Source organism: Hylaeus anthracinus, unplaced genomic scaffold (genome assembly GCF_026225885.1).
Source record: "Hylaeus anthracinus isolate JK02 unplaced genomic scaffold, UHH_iyHylAnth1.0_haploid 5, whole genome shotgun sequence".
NCBI classification, from domain to species: domain Eukaryota; kingdom Metazoa; phylum Arthropoda; class Insecta; order Hymenoptera; family Colletidae; genus Hylaeus; species Hylaeus anthracinus.
The window spans coordinates 12994118-13016719 of record NW_026535322.1 but is presented as its reverse complement, the minus strand read 5'-3'; the positions used below and the strand labels follow the sequence as shown (position 1 = coordinate 13016719).

Sequence of the window (22602 nt, the reverse complement as noted above, 5' to 3'; positions counted from 1 at the left end):
CCGTGTCTGAGACACCCTGTATATACGGTTGCTGTTCTATCAAAATTACTATTGCTTTTGGTCATTATAATTTTCAGAATTAAAAAACATATCATACTAAAGTACTACAGCATATTTGTATGTTAAAATCAATTCGAGCAAAAAAAATCCATGTGAAATTTTATACTATTCTGTACTATTTTACATTATTTTAATGTGTAATAATGTGTGAAATAGTCATAGATATGCATCGATAGCTCCTATCTTTTATGCTACAATCTTAGACTTTCCAGTTTCTCTTCACAGATTGCACCATTTCATACGAAGCATCTTTATACGTCTTACTTTCTTATACTTTCTTTAAGCCAACCAATGGTTTCGTCTAACATTTTTTTGTTCTATATTTTTATTCTACATTTTCGACTTATTTTTTTCATGTAGAATCATCCCCTTTTCACTTGTACTACCCAGTTACCGAACACCCTGTATACACCACATTTTGATTCGATGTTTCGTGCTACTCGCATGGAATCCTTCCAGGAACCTTTCCTCTAGAAAATTTTTCGCTCGGGTAAGTTTACCTTGTGTAATCGCTAACAAAGGTTGCTGGACTTACGATGTCCCCTAGACTGAACACTCGAGTTCAAAGGGTTAAAGGTTTCTCAAAATAAATCACTGTCTTTACCTTGCGCTTGTTAAACGAGATATTTGAGGCTTTCACGGCCTGGTTCTTCATGGTTGAAACTAACCAGGGCTTCCGGGTGTAATCCGTGTCCTTTGGATAAGATACTCCTATGTTTCACCAGCGTCGCAACTTCCTCAGTGGTCAAATAACACACTGATATTGGCGTGCGTCGTATACCGGAGATCATGTTAACCTCTTGCCCTAGCACGACGTGTCATGCACGTCTTATCATGCACATCTATCGTGTCTTCTTCCAGAATTGGAAATAAATTGTCAAGCTGGTCAAGAGTTTTCCTTTTAGCCTAGAATTCTAAATGACTGGTGACGTGTATCAATAAACAGATACGAACGCAAGAGAAGTGTTATCACCCCTTGAATATGCACAATTACCGATAAAAAAAATACGTATCAAATATTTTTCTGAGAACTATATCTGACATAAGTTTCGTCAAAATCGACGTGTCTGGGTTGAATATGTTCCCTTGTCAGATATTAAGTTGTCCCAAAAGTTTCTTCCATTTCATTAATAATACGTACGCGATATTATATGTCTAATGTGTTACATTATTGAATTGCATACGGTTCACTTTGCCCCATTACTGTTACAAACGTCTCTGGTATTAACGTCTCAGAGATTAGGTTGTCTATTTATATAAACATTGCTAATGAAATTAACTGAATGAATGTCACGGAAGAAACTTTTGGGACAACCTAATATTTTTCGGCGTAAATCCGAAATAGTCTGCTTCTTCTCGAGTGGATGTAATAATTTGACCAGCGACTGCAAAAGCTGACGCAACTCCGGGTTATGGTTGTACGTCTCGGTTAAAACGTAACCAAACGCGTCGTTGGTGTTCGCCCGCTGGCTTTGGCCACGGACGCGAAACCCGAAGCATTAATTATAATTTAGATGGAACGATTAAATCCCTCGGTTAACCCGAGAACGACCAGCGCTGCGAAATTACAACGGCGCACTCGTGACTTACTCTTATCGTTCAGATTACGCTTGTTCTTTGGTAACGCGCGGCAATTTTCAGGCAATACCGCGGATATCTCCGTTCCTCGTAAGTCTGACTTTATTCCTCTGAAATGCTTATGATTTATGGGACAACGTGAATATTATACAACTCGTAGACCAACCAGGAATTCCTTGGGAAATAAATGTAAACTTATATGGGCTTGAAACAAACGCAGAGTTTCATTTCATCTTGAAAATATCCCACGTTTCGGTATTAGTTTTGTGTACGTTTAAGGGAAACTATATTGTGGAGAAGTACATTATTTTTTTAAATATTAGGAATTACTCTAAGTAAGGAATTTTTAATTTATGTTTATCTATATGTATAATGTTATGAAATATTGTAATTAATTATACAATAATTCAGTGAGTATAGTCAGGCATATTTTTATAATAAATTGTACAAAAAGAAGTGTATTTACATATATATAATGTTCTTCTGAATATTATCGTCGTGCAAAGGACACAGAACCGAGTTCCAAAAGTAGGATATTTCCCTAAAAGTACAATTTTGTTTTTTATTTTAAATCAATAAAATATCGTATATGCGTTTGCAGTACTCAAAATGTCGCAACACTATAGCAGCAAATTGTAACAATTTCGGCTCGATATGTGTCTTTTTCGATACAATAATTCGACAATTGATGAAAATAGACATTCTTTATATGTTATGATACATTGTAATTTAATAAATAATCTTTTATTCTATAAGATAAATATAATATACAACCACTTTTTTCAAACTAGGAGGACGGATTTCTCAGTGATCATTGCATGGATCGATTTGAAATGTTTACAGTAGCTTCATAACAGTATTCTCTTTGGAAGTACGTAGTCGGTTTTTGATCGAATGTAACCTTTTTTTTTTATAAACTTATTTATAAACTGTTATTTTATAATGCTCATTTTTAGGGCAAAAAGTCGATTCATTGCTTAAAAAGTGCGCTACTTCCACAAAAATTAATTGAGAAGAAAAACCCTACGTACTTCCAAAGCCAATTGTACATAGATTATAAATTTTCTTTAGTTTTTGTTCCATGACTCATAGATGCCGAGAAATCCGTCCTCTCGTGGCGGTGTTTTCAAAAAAGCTGTTTTCGACGACGGGCTCTGTCGCCGCCATTTTGTATGAAAATGACAATAAAAAAATTGTTTTTCGTTCTTCAATATGTGTTAAATAAACCCTTTGAAAAGAAATTCTATTCCACTTGTCACACTCCCAAAATAAATTGTCAAAAGGTCTTTTTTTCTGCCCCTAGAGTGGTTTTACCTTAATGAACAGACTGTAAGAGTAACTATTTTAGAACCATCCCGTAATTACATTACATTTGATGCTGATGCGACGTAAATAGGAAGATAATGCCCCACTGATAGAATCTAGGACATCGACACGACGAGTAGCTCATCCTTCTGTTGAATTCTCACAATACAGAGCCATCAAAGAGTAAACTTCATCCCATGATGAAATCCTCGTTCGTTGCGAGGCGGTCCCGATAATGCACAATTTCCACCGATAGAGACCGCGCTGTACTTGGTCGCGTTAGAAGCAACGATGTATGCGAGGTACAGGTGCACGGTAGACCGCGTGATTTCACGTTCAGTGTAACTTCGAATTAGTTTTCGTAACAGGACTTCTCTCGAGTCGTATATTCTGCGAGAAGCCGCACACGTCGGCCAACGTCTTCCACGCTGTCGTGGCTCCGAGAGCGCTATCCTCCCTTAAAGCGTTTCACAAAGTGCTCTAAAGCGAAGGGTTAATCGAATTTAGGTGCACATAAATTGATGTCCTTTCGCGGTGGAACGAACAATTTCATTTCAACGCTCAGTCCTTAAGGAACATCAAATACATTCGTATTTGCACAAAAGCAACGGTCATAACTAACTGAAACACGAACACATATATCTCAAACGTGACAACTCCGAAAACGTGATGCTTGAGGTAGTGCTATTGAAGAAACTTTAAACACTTGCTGCAGCAGTAAGTACGCAAATAAGAAAATTAGAAAAGTACCTTCATCTTTCCTCTATGCATTCACAGATAAATAAGTTATTGGCACAACGTTACATGCTCCTCGAAATCAAACAACTCTTGTTCGACGCTTTTTTTCATATCTGTAATGTATTGTAATGCGAATGTTGGATGAATGTTTATATTTAAACCACTAGGTATGTTTGTATGTTTTATAATTGTCAGTTATGTTTATCAATTTGTGTTAGTAATGTATTGATTAGTCATTCAATCTGTATTGCGATTTGATTTTGTCTGATATATTGTGTGTTGTCTTGGAATTTTGACAGTTTTCGCCAAATCTTTAAATAAATATCCTTACATATTGCTGAAAGTAAGCGAATTATTCAGGTGACCTGTTTCAAATTACTCAACCTGTATGTATCAACGTAGCTAAATAATTTCAAAGATAATTTACGTAAAAAGTTCTGTAAATGATTATTTAACGTCAAAAAGTATTACCGAAACCAAAGAATTTGTATGACCAACACGAATTGTTTACTTGATTAATCAAATCATTAATCGTAATAATCAAATCAAATTGTACATATATGTGAACTATAACTGATTAATTTAAAACAATTTTTAAATACATTCGGACGAGTATTAATTTAATAATGAAATTCTTCTATAAAAAAGTATTTCAAGATCTCCCTGCTCTAATTGAAATTGTCATTAGTGTTTTCAACATTCGTTAAAAGTATATGTACGGAAATAATATAAATCAAGTTTTCGATCATTATTTCGCCTATAATTGCATACCTCTACTTCTCCAGAAATATATTAATTCTAATTAATACATTAAATTGTTTTACTGTGGACGTACATCTTCAAAATGAAGCAGTCCCACGCAGTTATTATTGCAACGTTGTTATGACATTGTAACGAGGTACCATTTTCAGGATAAACTGAATTCTAGTTGCCTAACATTATTTTAGTGGTACCGTGGTTAAATTAGAGGAGTGCAAAATGAACACACGAAAATAATTATTTTACATGAAGTTTGTGAACGCAATATTTCCCATAATTATCATAAATAATCTAGCTAATAAATAACCTTTATAATATGGATTATTATCATATTATTATATGATCAAGAATTATTTCAGAAGTTGAGCTTGTCAAAGCTCTATCTAAAATGATACAGATGAAAAAATTATGTTTCGAGAAAAACGCGTTTAAAGCTATTACATATACTTCAATTCAATAAGTATCTATGTCATATTTAATTAATAATTTAAAAAACCAGCAACAGAAGTTTTATTTTCTTTAAGACTATTATATTAGTATCAGGTACTATTTATGCACCTACCATTCGTTAAATTTAGAGGATTTTGACTCTGTATCCGGCATGAGAACTTAATGATAGCACACATGTGCTACCTTTCTGTCCAAGGGTGTACTCAACAGCGGAGTTAGAACACTGCGAGATGTGGAATTTACAATGCGATTCCTGTTTATCTCTCCGTATGTAGACATAATGTTGTAATTGCACCATCAGGGTTGCATAACGAGCTATTGGGAGTCCAGAGTAACAAAGAGAAGGCATAACTGGGTAATTTTAGTGGCCTTTACGCGTAATAGCTACGCATCGGCCAGGCATCTGATCGTTCCGTATTTCTGCAACCATAAAGTGATATTAACCTCGATCTATCGTGCACGCTTCTCTGATAATGCCAAAACATTGCAATCCACACATTGTCCAGCGCGAACATTACCACGCCAGATACTGTTTGTAAATTTCTGTTTACCGCATCTTCCGCTGTTTACACGGCTGAGAACGTGAAACATGATTCTAACGTTAATTATGATTTTGTCAAACGTTTCGTTCAGCCCTTTGTTCTATGATTTAGACCAGTGGCGTGCAATTATCACTAAATTGAATCAAATTGAATTAAATTTAGAAAGTTGGAAGTAAACCTAATATATTTTAATTTAGTATAGTAACTGTTTCTGTTACTATAGTTAATATTTGAAATTGTCGGAAATTCGAGATCGATATGTATGTTTCGAGATTTTTCGAGATCAAGATCAAAATCGTAAAAATCTCGTCTCGTCTCATCTCGTGCGCATCACTAAAAGTGATGGTAGTTGATAGTACAATAAAAGTGATTAACTACTCTACAGAATAAAGAAAATGATAATAAAACCAAACTTTTACGTAATACATAAAAGACAATGTTATTCTTAACATTAAATACATCACGACAGTTCCAAAAATGTATTTAAAAATTTGTTCTCCAAATATTACGTCTCTTTTGTTATTTTACTTTTTATTATTTCCATCACTTGTTTATCTGGCGTCTATAATGCCCGAGTTTGCTTGGACGTGGCAGTTAAGTGGTTAATAAAAATGCTGATAGCTTCTCATTTTTGCCGTTGAAGGATTATACCGTTGAAAATCTTTACCCCTCGCCTGAGATATTACTCGAAGAAGAATTTAAGTGCAACGTGCTCGTGAAATGATTAATTCATTAAACCTGACACTGTTATTAAATGCGGCGCCTTTTTAAACTAACGGCAGTCATTTTCGTTCTTATACTTACCAAGAACAACCGAACCCGCCCTCCAGCTGTTATCATCTGAACAAAGTTCCCAAGACACGCGCAACGTTATTTATGTTAATAACCTTATCACATATATAGTGTGCGCCATTTCCGTGACACACTCACGTACAAATTACACTACACAACTTCACGTAAGTATTGCGCGACCGACGCATTCATTGTTCTTAGAGCAAAAGTTCATTTAACGAAATTAACCCTTTGACTGCGAAGAGCATATGCAACTATACATATAGTATATGTATCTTTGAAAATTAGGGATAATAAATATATATAGCAGCAAAATATAAGTATATTATAATATATATATAATTATCAAGGTTACTTGGAGCTATTCGAATAACAAGAAAAAATACATTTTTATCTAAAAAATTTGTTGAGGATTAAACCGAGATTTGCAAAGCAAAAACCAACCAACTCATTAAAACGAAACATCTTGTTTTCTTGTCAAACATTTTTTCTCATGAACATACTTTTTTTATATACAGTACTGTGCAAAAGTCTTAGACCACCATGTGGAGCTTGCATTACACTTGAATAAATCTATGTTAAATATAATAGTATACTAGATATGCATGTAACGGAACTCTAGAAAATTATTTAAAAGATTTAAAAAAGAATGGAACATTAGAAGTTATGAGTTGGCCACCTGAATGTGACTATTTGGACAGAGTTCAAGGAAAAGAGGAGCCAAAGATGCAAATGAACCATTTGAAGTATGCAAACCGATTGACAGAACAGTTCGAGTGAAATCATTGAAATCTTATATGAAAGTAATTTAAAAAAGATCGATACTGTCACGAAGGTAAAAAGATTACTAAATATTAAATTCTCCTTTGAATTCATACTATTTTTATCTATAATAACTTCGGACAGTACATTGTACAATAATACAATATTGATAAAATAAAATATATAATCTAAATCAAAATTTATACTCTTTCTTTAACAGTAAAGATGTAAAGGACGTAATGTACTGTAAATGATCTAAGACGTTTGCACCAGTACTATATGTACGTCCTCGAAGAAGAAATACACCAACCACAGTCGCGATGTATCTATACCATTTACTAAATTTAAAAAAAGTCTTTTTTCTAAAAAGATATATAGGTCGAATTGAGTAACCTCCTCCTTTTCGGAGTCAGTTACAAACATCGTTCCGTCGCTTGATCGCAATTTGAACCACGAAAACGCCTATGGGACAATTACGCGTCGAAACGGTAACGGAAGTGGTCGACGCGTTTTTTGTGAGCACGAGCAAGCCGAAAGAATTAAGGCTGGCCAGTTACAGGCAGGAAGGCTTAATCCCGATGTCGCAGCGTGCATTGCATTTTGACGTATGGCGGGCATCGGTCGACCCTAATTCGAGAACATACAGAGAGAGAGACCGAAGGCAGAAGCATAGAAAACGAGGGAAGTTTCGTCAGCAACCCTCGGAGAATACAGCCTACAAAGCGGCAGGCGCCGAGGAGTGGAGGAAGAGAAGCAAACGGAAGGGAGCTGCACCGGGAGGGCAGGAAATTACGTCTCCGGACGTCCGTTCGTTCGGCTTCAGAGCTCCGCGCAACACAGGACTTGAGAGAAGCTGCCAGCTCCTTCACAGACGAAGGAAAAGAGACACGCCGGGGGGAGGAAGCGCGAATGTAGAGAAAGAGAATCGCATAGAAGAGACTTTGGGATAGAGGGGAGGGACGAGGAACTCGTCCATGAACGGGAACAAGAAGAGGGAGGACTCCGAAGGAAGACGAATGCGGGAGCGCGAAGAAACCTGACCTGGCTGCAGCTGGAATATCACCGAATTTCGCCTTTATTTTGCGCCAACGGCAAGTGGAATTAGCTTGAAGACGACTTGGGAAGTTACAAAGTCCAGATCTTCATCTAGCGATAGAGTTGTTTATGGGGGAAAACTTTTGTCCCATAAACCAATTGGAGTTGGAAACTAATTGGATAATTTAAATAAAGATATTCTTTTGTTGCGATTGGGTCATTCCATACTAAATCTGACACTTTTTGGAGTAACATCTCAAATTTTATGAAAGGGTGTAACAGGATAAGGATAGGCAATCGGCGCCCACCCCAATTTTCATTGCTATTATGTGCCGTGCCTTTTTACCTAAAACATCATCCCACAAAGTTTCAGTGATATAAGGGTAAACACCCTTAACTTTATTATTTTTTTGCTCGGTTACTATTTCAGATATTTAAATTCTGCAAAAACGAAAATATTCGACTTATAAACTGCATCTCATATATATATATATATATATATTCAGAGTATTTTTTTTTTAATTATTAAGGGTAGAAATTAAATAATTTATTTTTTGCATGTGAGGGAGACCTACCAAAAAAATCAGGAATGATGATCGGTTATTTAGCTGACACATGTGAAAGTTTCAGAAATGTCAGAGTCCTGGAACATGGTTAAATAATTAAAAAAAGACCAAAATCCCATGCGTTATGCTCCGTGCAATAGGTTTAAGGAGAATGAGACAATGGTCAGACACACTATGTGTATCGCGTACGGCTGAAGGAGAATGAGATAATGGTCAGACACGCTATGCGTATAGTTACAGCTATGCATACGACAAGGACTGCATATTTTCACTACAACAGTCTTATAAAAAATGAATCCATCGAGGTTCAATATGTTGATCTGCACGTGACATTTAGTTCGTTTCATATTGCCAGTTTTGTTTATTTAATGATTTACAACTAAGTTGGAATCCATCGAGCGACGCACACCGCGTGTTTATAAACAATATCTAGATATCATTAAAGAAATTATAAACATAATACTTTTGAGGAAAATTTTATGATATCGATTACAAAATTGTTAAAGGTGTAAATATAGATGAATTATCAAAATAGGTACGACGTTTTTGTAAGATAATGTGTATCTGAGTTCATTTTATTGTACCTGCAAAGGGTTAATACATATTGAAGTAAATATAACTCCCTGAACTCGTTCTGCATAGAGATGAAACAAAGTGGAACTTGAGATTCTATTAAGCATTGCGACGTTCCATTACATTTTGTATTTCTAAGTAGGAATTTTATTTCTGTGTACTCATTATATAATTTGTACATAAAAATTAATTCTATTATACTATGATACCTCAGTAAAGATAACAGTAATAATTAATATTGATATACAGTGGGTGTAGAAAGTATTCGTACACCGATTAATTTCCAAAAAAAACTGTGTAAACTTGTTATCTATTAACCTATTTTTCATAAACAATGACATTCTACATATTCTCGGAAATCTCTAGAATAGATAGAGTACAAAAAAAATAGCTATTTATATAAGTTGCGAAATTAACAAAAAAAAGTATTCGCATGACTGTTTAATTTTTGAAATTTTATTTAAAAAAAAAAGGGAATTTACATTAATTTATAAGTATATAATACTTCTTTCGTGGGATTTCCTTTTGATTTTACAATTATTGCAACTCTTCTAAGCATTAAATTAACTAAATTATTATTTAGCAGTTAATAAGAAGAGGGGTCTTCTTCCATTCTTCTATTAGTGACTTTTTTTAAAGTACTTTACTGGAAATTTGATGTTTTCTAATTCGTACGAAGCAATAAACTAATTTTTATGTACAAATTATATAATGAGTACACAGAAATAAAATTCCTACTTAGAAATACAAAACCTAATGGAACGTCGCAATGCTTAAAAGAATCTCAAGTTCCACTTTGTTTCATCTCTATGCAGAACGAGTTCAGGGAGTTATATTTACTTCAATATGTGTTTACGTATCAAACTACCATAAATGGTTCGTCATAAGAATCGTACAAATACTTATCACTTTTCGCATTTGTTTGTTAATTTCACAAATTATATTAACTAGTAAATGTTGTTTGAGCTATATCTATCTTAGAGACTTCCGAGAATATGTAAAATATCATTGATTATAAAAGAAGAAATTTCTTAGTTTTCTTAAACTACAATTTCACACAAAAGTTTTTTGGGAAATTGATGCGGTGTACGAATACATTCTACACCCACTGTAAGGGTGCTAAATGCCTTTCGTCCGAAGTTAGACTATGTTTTGTAGACCAGACGCAAGCGTCCAAATAGTTTTGAACGGTGGTGTACATTTCCCATTCGTACAAATTAATCCGCCTCGCATCAACAACAGCTCTCTTCCGGGATTCTGGGATGATTGTCAAGGAATTCCTACCGAATCCTACATATATAGGTTTCCGCTGAAGTCGCGAAACCAACTGAACGATATTCAACTTTGCCTGTTGCGACCGGGATCCAAACAGGATGTTTGCTTGCTTCTCAACTCACATAGCTCCAGTCAAAGAAAACTTCATTAGCTTTGAGCACTTACTTCCCCCAAACTACCCTGCTGTGAATTAGTTTCAAGACACACTCCATCCATTTGGCGTGTAGAGTCCCACCCCTCCCCCTCCCCCAATCCTGCGCCTAAATCCGCCAGAGCAGCTCTCGCCGAAATCTTGATCGTTCGCCACTCTACCTCGCATGAATTTGCCCTTCCGAGCGTGGAGCATTATGATGATCCGCCGCGGGTATCCTAAATCGTCCTTAATCTAATTTCAGGTTCGTTTCGCGTCAGGTGACGCGTCCCTGCGTAATGTCGCGGTCGATTCCCGAGCAGATATACCTGCCGCTCTATGGAAGCTGTCGAGTGTAGGTAGAGAACGGGGGTTGGTTGGGCGCGGGACAGAAAACCAGGGTAATAGGTTCCCTTTGAAATACATGCTCCGGTCGGTGATGCAGCACATACATCTTCTCGCGGTAATCAGCACCCTTCGGTTTAAAAGCAACGAAGGTAGGTAATATCCGGAGGCCATAGACACGGATGCGAAAACCCGGTTCCGGCGGCGCCCTTTCCCTCGACTTTCCATAGCGAAAGCCACCCCCTCGAAAACCGGGACTCTACCTAACCACCAATTCCAGCGGATTCAGCTCCAACGGGTGCCGCTTCTTTCTGCGTGCTCGTAAACGATCAGATTCGAACGTATTGCACGCCAATCGCAAGAAAAGTGATTAACCTGGGATCCTTCAGGGAATTTCGCAATTACAGTCTGTCTCGTAAGAGCGTGTTGGGTATATTTTTGTTAATATTTATGTAGGATTTGGGATGATCGAGGGTGCCGAATAAAATTAGATGCATGAGAAATTGGATAATGTAGTATAATTAAAAATATGAAATTGAAAAAAGTATAAAAGAATTATTAAACATTAAAATGCATAGTAATGATGGTATAGAATATGCACATGACAGCACGAAGTGATAGTATGTCCAAGTGTACTAAAATCTGTCACCAATTTTGTTAAAGTTCTCGCAAAGTTCATGAAGTCGTGTAGTTGATACATGATTGCAGTATTTTCAAGTGTAAATATAATTTATTGACTAAATAGGATAAATATTCTTAACTACTTTTAAAATCTAACAATAAGTACTCGTTTATTTTTCTTTTAATGTTTTCGGTACTTTTTCATTAAAAGTTTAATTTCATGTACTTTAAGAAATATTAGATTGTCCCAAAAGTTTCTTTTGTTTTATTAATAATTAATTCATACACAATATTTTATGTTTTATGTTACAGTATTGAATTGTGTACGACTCATTTTGCTCCATTACTGTTACAGCATCAATGTCTAAGAAATTAGATTGTCTATTTATACTGCCACAGAAAATAATTAAATTCAACTCACGAAAGAAACTTTTGGGACAACCTAATATGAACTTACATATATTCTATGTTTTATTGGTATCCATTAAACTTTTAACTACGAAATATTCGTTAAATCAATTTTTAAAAAAATATCAGCTTATTCATAGGATAATGGTTTCGAAAATAAAAATTAAAAAGTTAGAAATTCGTTGCAAAAATGAATTTCAGAAAGAAGGTCTTCTAAGTTTTCAATTGTTATCTCTGAAATTAAACGTCGTATGAATAAACTGTACAGATAAAAAAGTTTCGTTTTGTCATTCTCTATACGGTGATCTTTTTTTTTTTTAAATTCAATTGTTCGACTGCTGTTTTTTTTCTTTAAGATAACAGGAACAGGATCAGGCGACTACAAGATCTCAGGCAAAAGATCTTTTAAGTTTTTAATTTTTATTTTTGAAACTAAACGTCCTATGAATAAACTATATAGATGAAAAAGTTCCGTCTTATCATACCCTATAAGCTAATATTTTTTTCAAATTCACACGTCTACGCTTCTTAGAATTTCCAGCAAAAATCATCGCGCGGTTAAAGGATCGATAAATCCAAGTACGCCTAAATCGCAACATAAACAGACGTTAATATTCCAAATGCATATATCGACTTTCTTATATATATCAAGCAACGCTATAAATTCTAGTATTAATCAAACTAAACGAACAACACTATCGATAATTTCACTCAAAAGTGCACAAAATTCTATGAATTTGAAATATTAAAAACTTTCTACAGAATTCAAATACAAAAACATTTATTAACTTTAGAGACCCCATATCTTTGATCACAATTTATAACACGAAATTCGAAAATTCCTAATATTCCGCAGAGACATTTTAACGTCGCCTTGTTCACATTTCATTTTTCTGACAAAAATCGAATACTTTACGCGAAGCATACGAATGACTATGCCATAATGGGTTGAATTGAATCGACACGGCACATAAAATCGACATAATACGTTGGAATTCACGACCCGTTAGATACGCATGAACTGTCAAACTCAACCTGTTCAAGCTCGTTCATTGTTTTCGTTTTTCGCGAGTTGGAAACTTGAAAAGGAAGCAAATAGTGCTCAATGAACAACACAGTTCGCAGTGGCGTAAGCTGAAAAATACCTTTTCGGCAGAACAGTTCGGAAAAGCTTCTATTTGAGCGCGATACTACGACAAATTAGTAAACAACCGTAAACCATATTTAGCGTCATCTTTTTACCTGTCAGGTGACCCATAGTAATTTAATAAAGTATTATGCCAATCATATATTTGTGTAAAAAATGTATTAAAAGAAGATAACAATTCATGCTTTGCGTTTAAAGAAATTTAAAGGGCAATTTTAATACATGTTTGAAGAAAAAGTAACATTTTTAACTGGAATATGAAACAAAAGAAATTTGTAAATTGGATAAATTTCTATTCAATACCAAATAATCCGATAACAAAGTATATTATGTGCAGTAAATCATAATTATACAAGTTAAAAAATAAATGGAAATAAATATTCTATGGATGACTACTACCATTTATATTTTTTGATTTATCTAATTACAATGAACAACATATCATTACTATATTTTACTAAATAGGATCGAGAAAATACGGCTGACATGTTATAATTAAAATGAATAATGAAAATATTAGAATAAAAATGAATTCGCGAATTTGCTGACGTTATAATAAAACTAAAATAATGTGTTCCACATAAATTCAAATTTGTTATTTTAATATGGTGAAAAAGTCGTTAAATAGAATGAATGAAAATGGAGAAATAAATCTTTATTATTCAGTAACGATATGCTCGTATTATGCTTCTATTATAAAAGATAGTTTTGATAGCCACGGTGATTTCTTCTTTCCGTGGACATGAATTTTTACGCCATTGAACCATCGCTTTTTCCATTCGGAGTCAGAAATTCGTCCGTTATTTCGACGAACAATATCGTAACAGAGCGTGGAAACGAGCGAATCGCTGACACCGAGAGGTCGAAAGTAGGTACCTCGTAATTGTGATTGCACAACTACTATCCGCATCCGGTACCTGCGTTTTCCAGACCCGGAAACGCCCGTGAAACGTGGCAGAAAAGAGGAAGACTCGCGAGAAAGCAAGCGAAACAGTCACGTTTTTGGTACTCACCAACAATAGAATAACTTTATTTACACAAAAGCGTTGATCAATAAATTTTGCCTGTCACTCTTGTTACTGAACAAGTTCTTTTGATATTCGCTAAAAAAGATGTAAAAAAAAAGCTCGTCATAGTTTGTAATATAAAATAAAATTAAAACAATTCTTAGGATAAGTTTATCTGTTTTGAATGTTGACACTACCCGATATGGCCAAAATTTGAATAGAATAATAAACGACAAACAGTGTAAATTACTAGACCAGTAATACTAATACATTAATAATAAATGACATTATTGTTTATTTATTTATTGGCGACATTTATTCGAGCGTAGAGGTCAGTTTCGATTCATTTAACATAAAATATAATTCGATTCTATAATTTAAATTATAATTTTCATTTATGGAATTACGTGTGAAAAGTTGTGTATCTTTTACTCACTATTCTGAATTTTTATGTAAATTAGAATATTGTTCTACGTAGAGTATTGTTGTTAAATAAAATCCTTTCAGAATTATACCACCTGAATACATGATTTATCAAGTAATTTCGGTAACATGACACCCTTGAATAATAGCCAAAATACTCTAATTGATGTTAAATACGTAAACAGACGAGCTTGAAATGTTCGTGTTGACAATAGGACTTGCAATGACAATAAAATACGGTAATATCTGGTTAAATAAAGTGATTTTTCCTTGGTTAACGGAAACAGAATTATTCCTATCATTATTATGTTTATTTGCAATTAATGACTCGTATGGGTGTTAATTTTAGATAAGAATGAGAAATTACGCAGGCATAATAAATAACCTCCACAGTTTCAAGTTCAACCTGTTCAGGAATATTAACACACATGCGTACGTTTGCTTTCATATCAAAGTTACCGTTATTAACGATTATTATAACTTTCAGAATTTAAAAAAAATTTAGAAATTAACTCTGTGCCTTTGTATTCAATAATTTATAACTTAATTTACACAGCTATACTTACTTGTCATTCTGCTACCAATCTTCTAAGTCCTCAACTTAAGCTCTATTACAATAAAGCTATATACATAAGATAAGTCTCAATCTGATGGCTATTGTAATGCATCTGTATGAACTTTAGTAGCCATCAAATTTTGCTTATTGTTATTCTTCTATACTTACTGTAATTACAATAATAATAATAATAATAATAATAATAATAATAATAATAAACAAAATGTATGGCTGGTAATATTCTTATACTCGTATGTACATACGTAGGTTCATCAGGTTAGGACTTATTGTAATAGATATAGATTTATTGTAAGGTTGGTAATTAAAAATATAACTACAAAATGCCGATTAAATATTTCTACATAAACTATACTTATAAATGACTGAATACAAAAGATGCACAGAATTTTACACTCAATACTTTATTTTAATAGAAAAATGGTTTCTACTAACATTGATAAAGTTACAAAATAATTTTATTTAACATCATACAACTATAATTATTGAAAAATTACTATATATTTTGATAACCTTGGGGTAATACACCATTTTAAGAAACTTGAATGGTTCGAGGGGCACGATGAGTATTATTTAAAAATGTCATTTTATTAATATGTAGAAAAGTGTTAAAATCATGAGCTTCGAATGTGTTTCCAAAGAAAAGGTGCTATTACGAAGGAAAAAAGGAAATAAATAAGAATAGATTTCGACTTTAAAGGCGAATAGTATTTAATAGATGTGATTCTCGCCAGACACCATTCTGTTCGCAATGGTACCTATCATTCCAGTCTCGAAGTAATAACCAGAAGCGAGCAGATCTCGAAGATTCTCGAGATTCTAGGAGACGAAATTGAACAGGAAGGCGGTGGGGTGAAAATCGAGGTAAAATTAACTCAGTACCTCTCGAGAATGACCGACTCGATTAGACTTTGTCGAAGAACGACTCGTTCGGGAACACCTGTGGTTCGACCTTCTTTCATGATTTGTCGAACAAGGGAACAAAGCCATCGATGGAAGACGGTCCAAAGATTGGATACGTCGGCGTCGTTTCAAAATCCTCTTTAAGGATTTCCTGAGCCATCGTAATTTACAGCTACTACAATAGTTACCCCGACGAATTTATTTAATTCAATAGTAGTAGATTCAACACTTTGCTAACTGTATCATTATCGTGGACTACATATTAGGTTGTCCCAAAAGTTTCTTTCGTTTTATTAATAAGTAATACATACACAATATTTTATGTCTAATGTTACAGTATTGAATTGTGTATGACACATTTTGCTTCATTACTGTTATAACATCAACATCTAAGAAATTAGATTGTCTATTTATATAAACACTGCCACACAAAATAATTGAGCGCAAATTACGAAAGAAACTTTTGGGACAACCTAATACAATGGTATAGCTTAATTTAAACTTGTGTAAATCCTGCAATATGGATATTAACAACTTGGAATTTTTCAATTGTACTCATTGGGTTCTGTGGAACCATTCAAAGACGAACTTTCTTGACAATTCACAATACTCTCTGATATGCAGATATACAAATATCCATGTATCCATATATAGGAATATAAAATAATATTACTGGATAAAAAGTATTACATCGATTACATGTATGTAGTTACATGAATTAGTTGCATGAACTTATTAAATAAGATTATTTCGTGTATAATTTGAACAATGTTACTAAACATTATTTTTTCTAATAAAATAGCGGTATAAGTGATCTCAAACAAGTACATCTTCTTAACTATCACCTAATACTTGTCAATACTACCCCTGATTTTAAATCAGGTATGTTTGTAATCGCATAATGCGACGTTGAGAGAATCAAGACAATTTTATGACAACTCTAGAGTTCACAAGATAGGCATCATTTGAAAGGTCTTGGCTTGAAGAAGACTTAAAGTTGGTTGTATAACATAATGATTAAATGAAAGCAAAATATGAAAAATATATAAAATATTACATATGTCATATATTTTATATAACGACCAGAAGTAAAACACACAAAAAAAAAAAACTGAAAACTTTTCTGATAAGAAACTCAGATAGAACCACGAGTAAACCATGAAGAAAATAATATATTAATATTACATCATCATAACCTGTTATGGTAATTATTATTTTTAGTAAATACAATACGAATTCATCTAAAAAATATTCAGTTCAAGATAACATATCGACTCAAATAAAAGGTTTCATTCCTTTAAAAATTAAGAAGTCTACATTACTCCTGAATTATTTTAACATGGCACTTTCAAATTAACGAATGATTGATTTTAATTACTTAAAATAAACACCATTTGAGATGTTCAATTCATAATCGAAGAAATTGCATAACTCTCAAAATATGCAAAAATGCGACACCTTAAAAAATTCCAGATTCTCCACTGTTGAATTAAGCAGTTTACAGAGACTCATTGCGTCACTAGCAATTTATTTTAAATGCTTTATACCGATATTAGTATGGCGAGCTTGCTGGGTAAGTTCAAATTCTCAGAACATAAATAATTAGACAAGATTTGGTGATCTATACTGAGCAACTTTTCAAGAAACACCCAACTCTGCGTGGCTTCCGACTCTTCCTTCCGCAGAGTACCAACTCCAGCTGCCTGCTTGTTTGCTCCAACAGCAAACTGTTGCGGTACACAGTCGCAAAAGGACGCTATACCATGCTTTATCGCAATGTACCGCTGACATTACGATGCAGCGATATCGTAAAGATTAATTGGACTACAATATAGTGTCTACAAGCGGGATAACGTAATGAAGATACATCTTAATAAGTTTAGAAGTAACAATCAAAATAATTCAGTGGAGCATGAGTTTCATGCTATGTTTTAACAGAGCTATGTTTTAACAGAGTACATACGCGAAAATACAGAACTGTAGTTAATATTATTAAATCACTGACTGATTTGGATTAACTAAAATTTAAACACACTTAAAATCACTCACTAGAAAACTCTTGTGTTTTATTTAAGGAAAAATAGATTTACATTTGTTTTTTTTTAGTGAGGCTGTATTTAATCAATGTAAGGAATAGTATTTATAATATACAATTTATTTTATGAAGATTAATTCATTTGTATTTTATCCAAATTTTATATTGTCAAGATTATTACGATTTAATGTTATCTAAGTTTCATTTGCTATGAAACTTATATATTATTATTTCTGTATTAGGAAATTGATTTAGAAAATAGCACACTGTATATGATTTCACTCGGTGTTTAATTTAATTTTTATTAAGGAATTAAACAAATTAAACCTGTGTGTCACAAGTTAAAGAAAATACATCTGTATAAAATTCGTGAATTTTGATGAGATTACAAAACTGTTAGATTGTACAGTTTCCAATTGTCTCAAAACAAAATGTTCGCCTCGTAGAAGATTTCATGAGTTTGAGTTTAGTGTAATCAACGTGTTAATTATGCATAATTTCGACGTGATTACCTAAAGCAAAACCGAATGCATCTCTTTGGTCACAATAAATGTATCATTATAAATATATACATGAATAAACTTTACATATTTATATATTTATAATGAATAATTTATTCTCAAATATCAAACCTATTATTCAAGTTAGACATAGAATACGAATACTTATGGGACTAACTGTATTTTTAAAATAGATTCCAGTTATATTATCTAATTTTTCATATCAATATTATTAAATTTGTCGTATAAAGAAGAATTACCCTGAAAGCTAAACGTATTTTCCCAATACTATTTGCCTTTTCTAAATCATTTTCAAAAAGGTAAAAGCTCTTCCGAGGTAATTAACATCAAGCACCGAAAAGTTTAGATCTGCCATTGTATGGAACTAACATCCTTCATCAGGCTTTTTAATGACACCGCGATCCTCTGGAGCAACAATGACGCTGGGTCGTCAAGGCGTCGTCAAAAGAACGAACGTCTTGATCCATTAGCAATATGGAAGGCGGGCTATTCTTAATTGTCAGCTGGCTTAAGGTAAAGCCCTTTATCGGCCGTTTCTTGGTAGCTCTCACCTCGGAACGGTTAAAGACTCCCACCGACAGAGACATTCAGAATGGCGCACGCTATCACGGACAAAAGCGTCACATCGAAAACGCAAGGTACTCACCTTGGGTTTCCACGAAGAGCGGCGTGGTGCAGAGCGTTGAAGCCATTGTTGTTCGTGAGGGTGATGTCTGCAGCATGATCCAACAACAGAGCCAACATGTCATCCCGTTTCTTAGAGATCGCATCGTGAAGGGGGGTGTCACCTTCGGAGTCCTGGAACCAAGGAAACAGATTTTTCTTACTGTATATCGTTCACTTTTTCATTGAAAAACCTCTCCGGAAAAACAGAAACTTGCGTTTCGATTCTATAGGCAAAAAATTCTCAAAGAGGGCCATATGGCACGGACCAGCCATGGTATATGTATGCACATATATATGTATATAAACATATCAGTTTATTGCTTCGTACGAATTAGGAAACGTTAATTCCCAGTACAAAAGTCTTAAAAAATGCTCTGATAGAGGAATGGAAGAAGATCCCGCCCCGAATAATATCGACATTTATGATAGTTAATTTAATGCCTGGAAGAGTTGCAGGAATTATAAAATCAAAAGGAAATCCCACGAAATATTAATTATTTATAAATTAATGTAAATTTCGTTTTTTTACAAACTTTTAAAAACTTAACAATTGAAAGAATACTTATTGCTTCTATATCTCTATTGATTTATTGTTTTTTTCTTGTTAATTTCGCAACTTATATAAATAATTAAGTTTGTTTGTACTGGCTCTATTCCAGAGATTTCCAACAATATGTAGAATATCATTGTTTATAAAAAAGAAGTTTATAAACTACAATTTCACGTAGTTTTTTTTTTTGGAAATTGATCGGTGTACGAATACTTTCTACACCCACCCTTAAATTTCATGCAAATCTAATAACTTTTTTTCATAACGAATCCATCATTCTGTATTTTGCAATTCTGCGATTCATAATTTTCAACTTAAACAACTCATACGTAAACCTACAGTTTCATACAAATCCAAAAACTTTTTTTAAATTTCTCCCAACATTTTTACGCCATGACCCAAACGGAAAGTTGAATCGGTCCGACACACAAAAAAATGCATCTTCCAAAATTGCATAATAATTCGTTCGGCCATCCAATCCGGTTCTTTGAAAAGCGCGAGCCGTGTCCATGTCGTTCCAAAAAACAGTTGAATGGGTACAACGGCAATGAAGCAATTCATCGAGCGATTAAATCTTGCCCAACCGCTAAAATAAACACAACATCCGGCTGTCCGTGTCAGCCAGCTACTGAACGCGAGCTGATCGCGCGCTTTTGATCCGCGAGACCGTGCAAGAAAAATTCTGCCGGTTGCCAGGGTACCTCGTGGCATCAGCCGGCTGCGTAAATAATAGGGCATCAGGCACAGATACTTTATGGGATCAGTTGGAAAAATCCTTTGTATAACTCCAATAACCGTGGAGGATAAATCTGCCGGCGCTGTCGAGAACCGCCGGCGCTATCTCGCGCTATAAATGCTGGCCATGTGTCACCCCACTAGGTGAGGGTGAAAGAGGAATAGAGGAGAGGAACGGAGAGGGATGCGGAAGGAAAATCGCGATGAGAAAAGGTGAAACAGGTGGAGGAAACGAGAGAAACGGTGGTTTGAACGTGGTAGAGAATAGAGACGGAAATAGAGATTAGGAGGAGAGAAAGAGAAAGAGAAAGGGAGGAAAGTAGATTCGGAGGGTGGAAAGAGGACAAGATGGCAGGAAATACCGTAGAGGCGAATGGGAATAGTCCGGGAGGCAAAGGTTGCACGACAGTCACGGGACCCTGTCTTATTTACCTGATCGTGCGATCCTGGCCATTATTCTCGCCGGCCTTATCAACCTGGGAGACCCCAGTGTACGTTGCAGCCCCGCCGTTAGCTTCGACTAGCTTCGTTTCTGCTTCCATGAACTGCAATCGACGGGTCGCTATAGAATTAACGAGCGTAAAGGACATGGTCCCGGGGAAACGGTCGCATATACGCGGGAACAAGTCACTTCGCTCCTCGGGATCAATTCCATCCGACAACCTAATTCACTCTTACAAAGTGTGGATCGGTTGCAATCTGGAATTGATCCTCGATGGTCGATCTATAACAGGTAGCACAGAACATGAATACTAAGGTAAAGGGTAGGAAAACAAAAAATAAGATTTTTATAAGCTGTGCGTTTTTTTTATAAAAGTGAACCTCGGATGGATGTTGGTTAAATTTCAAAACAATTATATGCGAAGTAAAGTGTGAATAGTAATAACGGACTATTGTTCGCGAGAAAGACTTCTTCTCTTAACTGCTCAACTAATTTTTATTGGAATCATAAGAGGGATGCAAATAAGGGATACTAATAGATCTTCCACTAAAGGGATAACGATAGTCTGCTGTGTGGTACGTTCTCTTGCAATTTGTTGGTTATTGGGTCAATGTGTGGGTGGAAAATGTATGTTTTCATATATATATGTTAAAATATATGTTATGTCAAAATATATCTTCTTACTGAGTCCACTGGTGTAGATAGATTTATACAGGATGTTCAAAACTTTCATGTTCAAAAAATGATTTAGAATGGTGTGATGACCAACCTGTTCTTACTTAAATCTTGCTTAATTAATGCATAATTAATGCATAATCCTTAATGCAATATCTAAAAAACAATGATAAAACTCTAATTTTGAATGGTACTATACACATGCATATTGTTGACGTTTTGATGAAAGTATTAGTTTATTAATACCAAATTTAGACTTTTAATATACAATATTGATTCCAGACTACCTGTGTACATGTTTTATGCAGTAACTTCTTTAGCACATACTGAGTTAATAAATTAATTATTTACTACAGTATTGTATTTACTGCAGTACACTGGCGAATATATCCATCAAAGTATCCTGTATTACAAAACATAGCTTTTTTACAAAAACAGCTTTTTCTGAAATGAATTAATAAACAGCCATTTTAAATAACAACTATACCGATATCCTGTACCGATATCATCCATCTACCAAAAAGTTTACATCTGTAGACCATTGCTCCTCGCAAGGAAAAGATTGGCACAGCGTTCGACCCAAAGCAAACAGAATGAAACCCAGATACTGCGACGCAAGCATTTGGCAGACCTAACTAGCCATTTTAACGTTTTCTACAAGAAACTGCCGTCGTCGAAATTTCTGATTAGACTCCGAGGAAACCAGACGCAGACGGTACGGCTCTGTGTACGTATCGAGTGAACGAATCGGCAAAATGAGAAAAGACAACAGCAACAGCACGGCAACTCGGTCACGGAAGTGTGGATTACAATCAGTGTCAGTGTCGAGGGCCACTGAGAAGCGAATGACAGAGACAGGAAGTCGAAACGGGTTGATTGCATCGCAAATATTGACGCGCCTAATTCTCCCTCTCCTCCGTTTACCTCTCGAAGGTGACGAGCTACACTAATGAGGGCTTTAAGATGTCACCAAGACGCTAGACAA

General features: G+C 34.5%; 1 protein-coding gene across 8 annotated transcripts in view; it reads right to left on the bottom strand.

Moving 5' to 3' along the window:
- The window catches only part of LOC128895376 (E3 ubiquitin-protein ligase MIB1), a 417384-nt gene that overhangs the window by 275340 nt on the left and 119442 nt on the right, over positions 1–22602 (bottom strand). For all 8 annotated transcript variants that reach the window (XM_054157912.1, XM_054157908.1, XM_054157910.1 and 5 more), the window contains exon 9: positions 19196–19347. In XM_054157912.1, coding sequence (XP_054013887.1) covers positions 19196–19347 — 152 coding nt within the window. The remainder of the gene's footprint in view (positions 1–19195; positions 19348–22602) is intronic.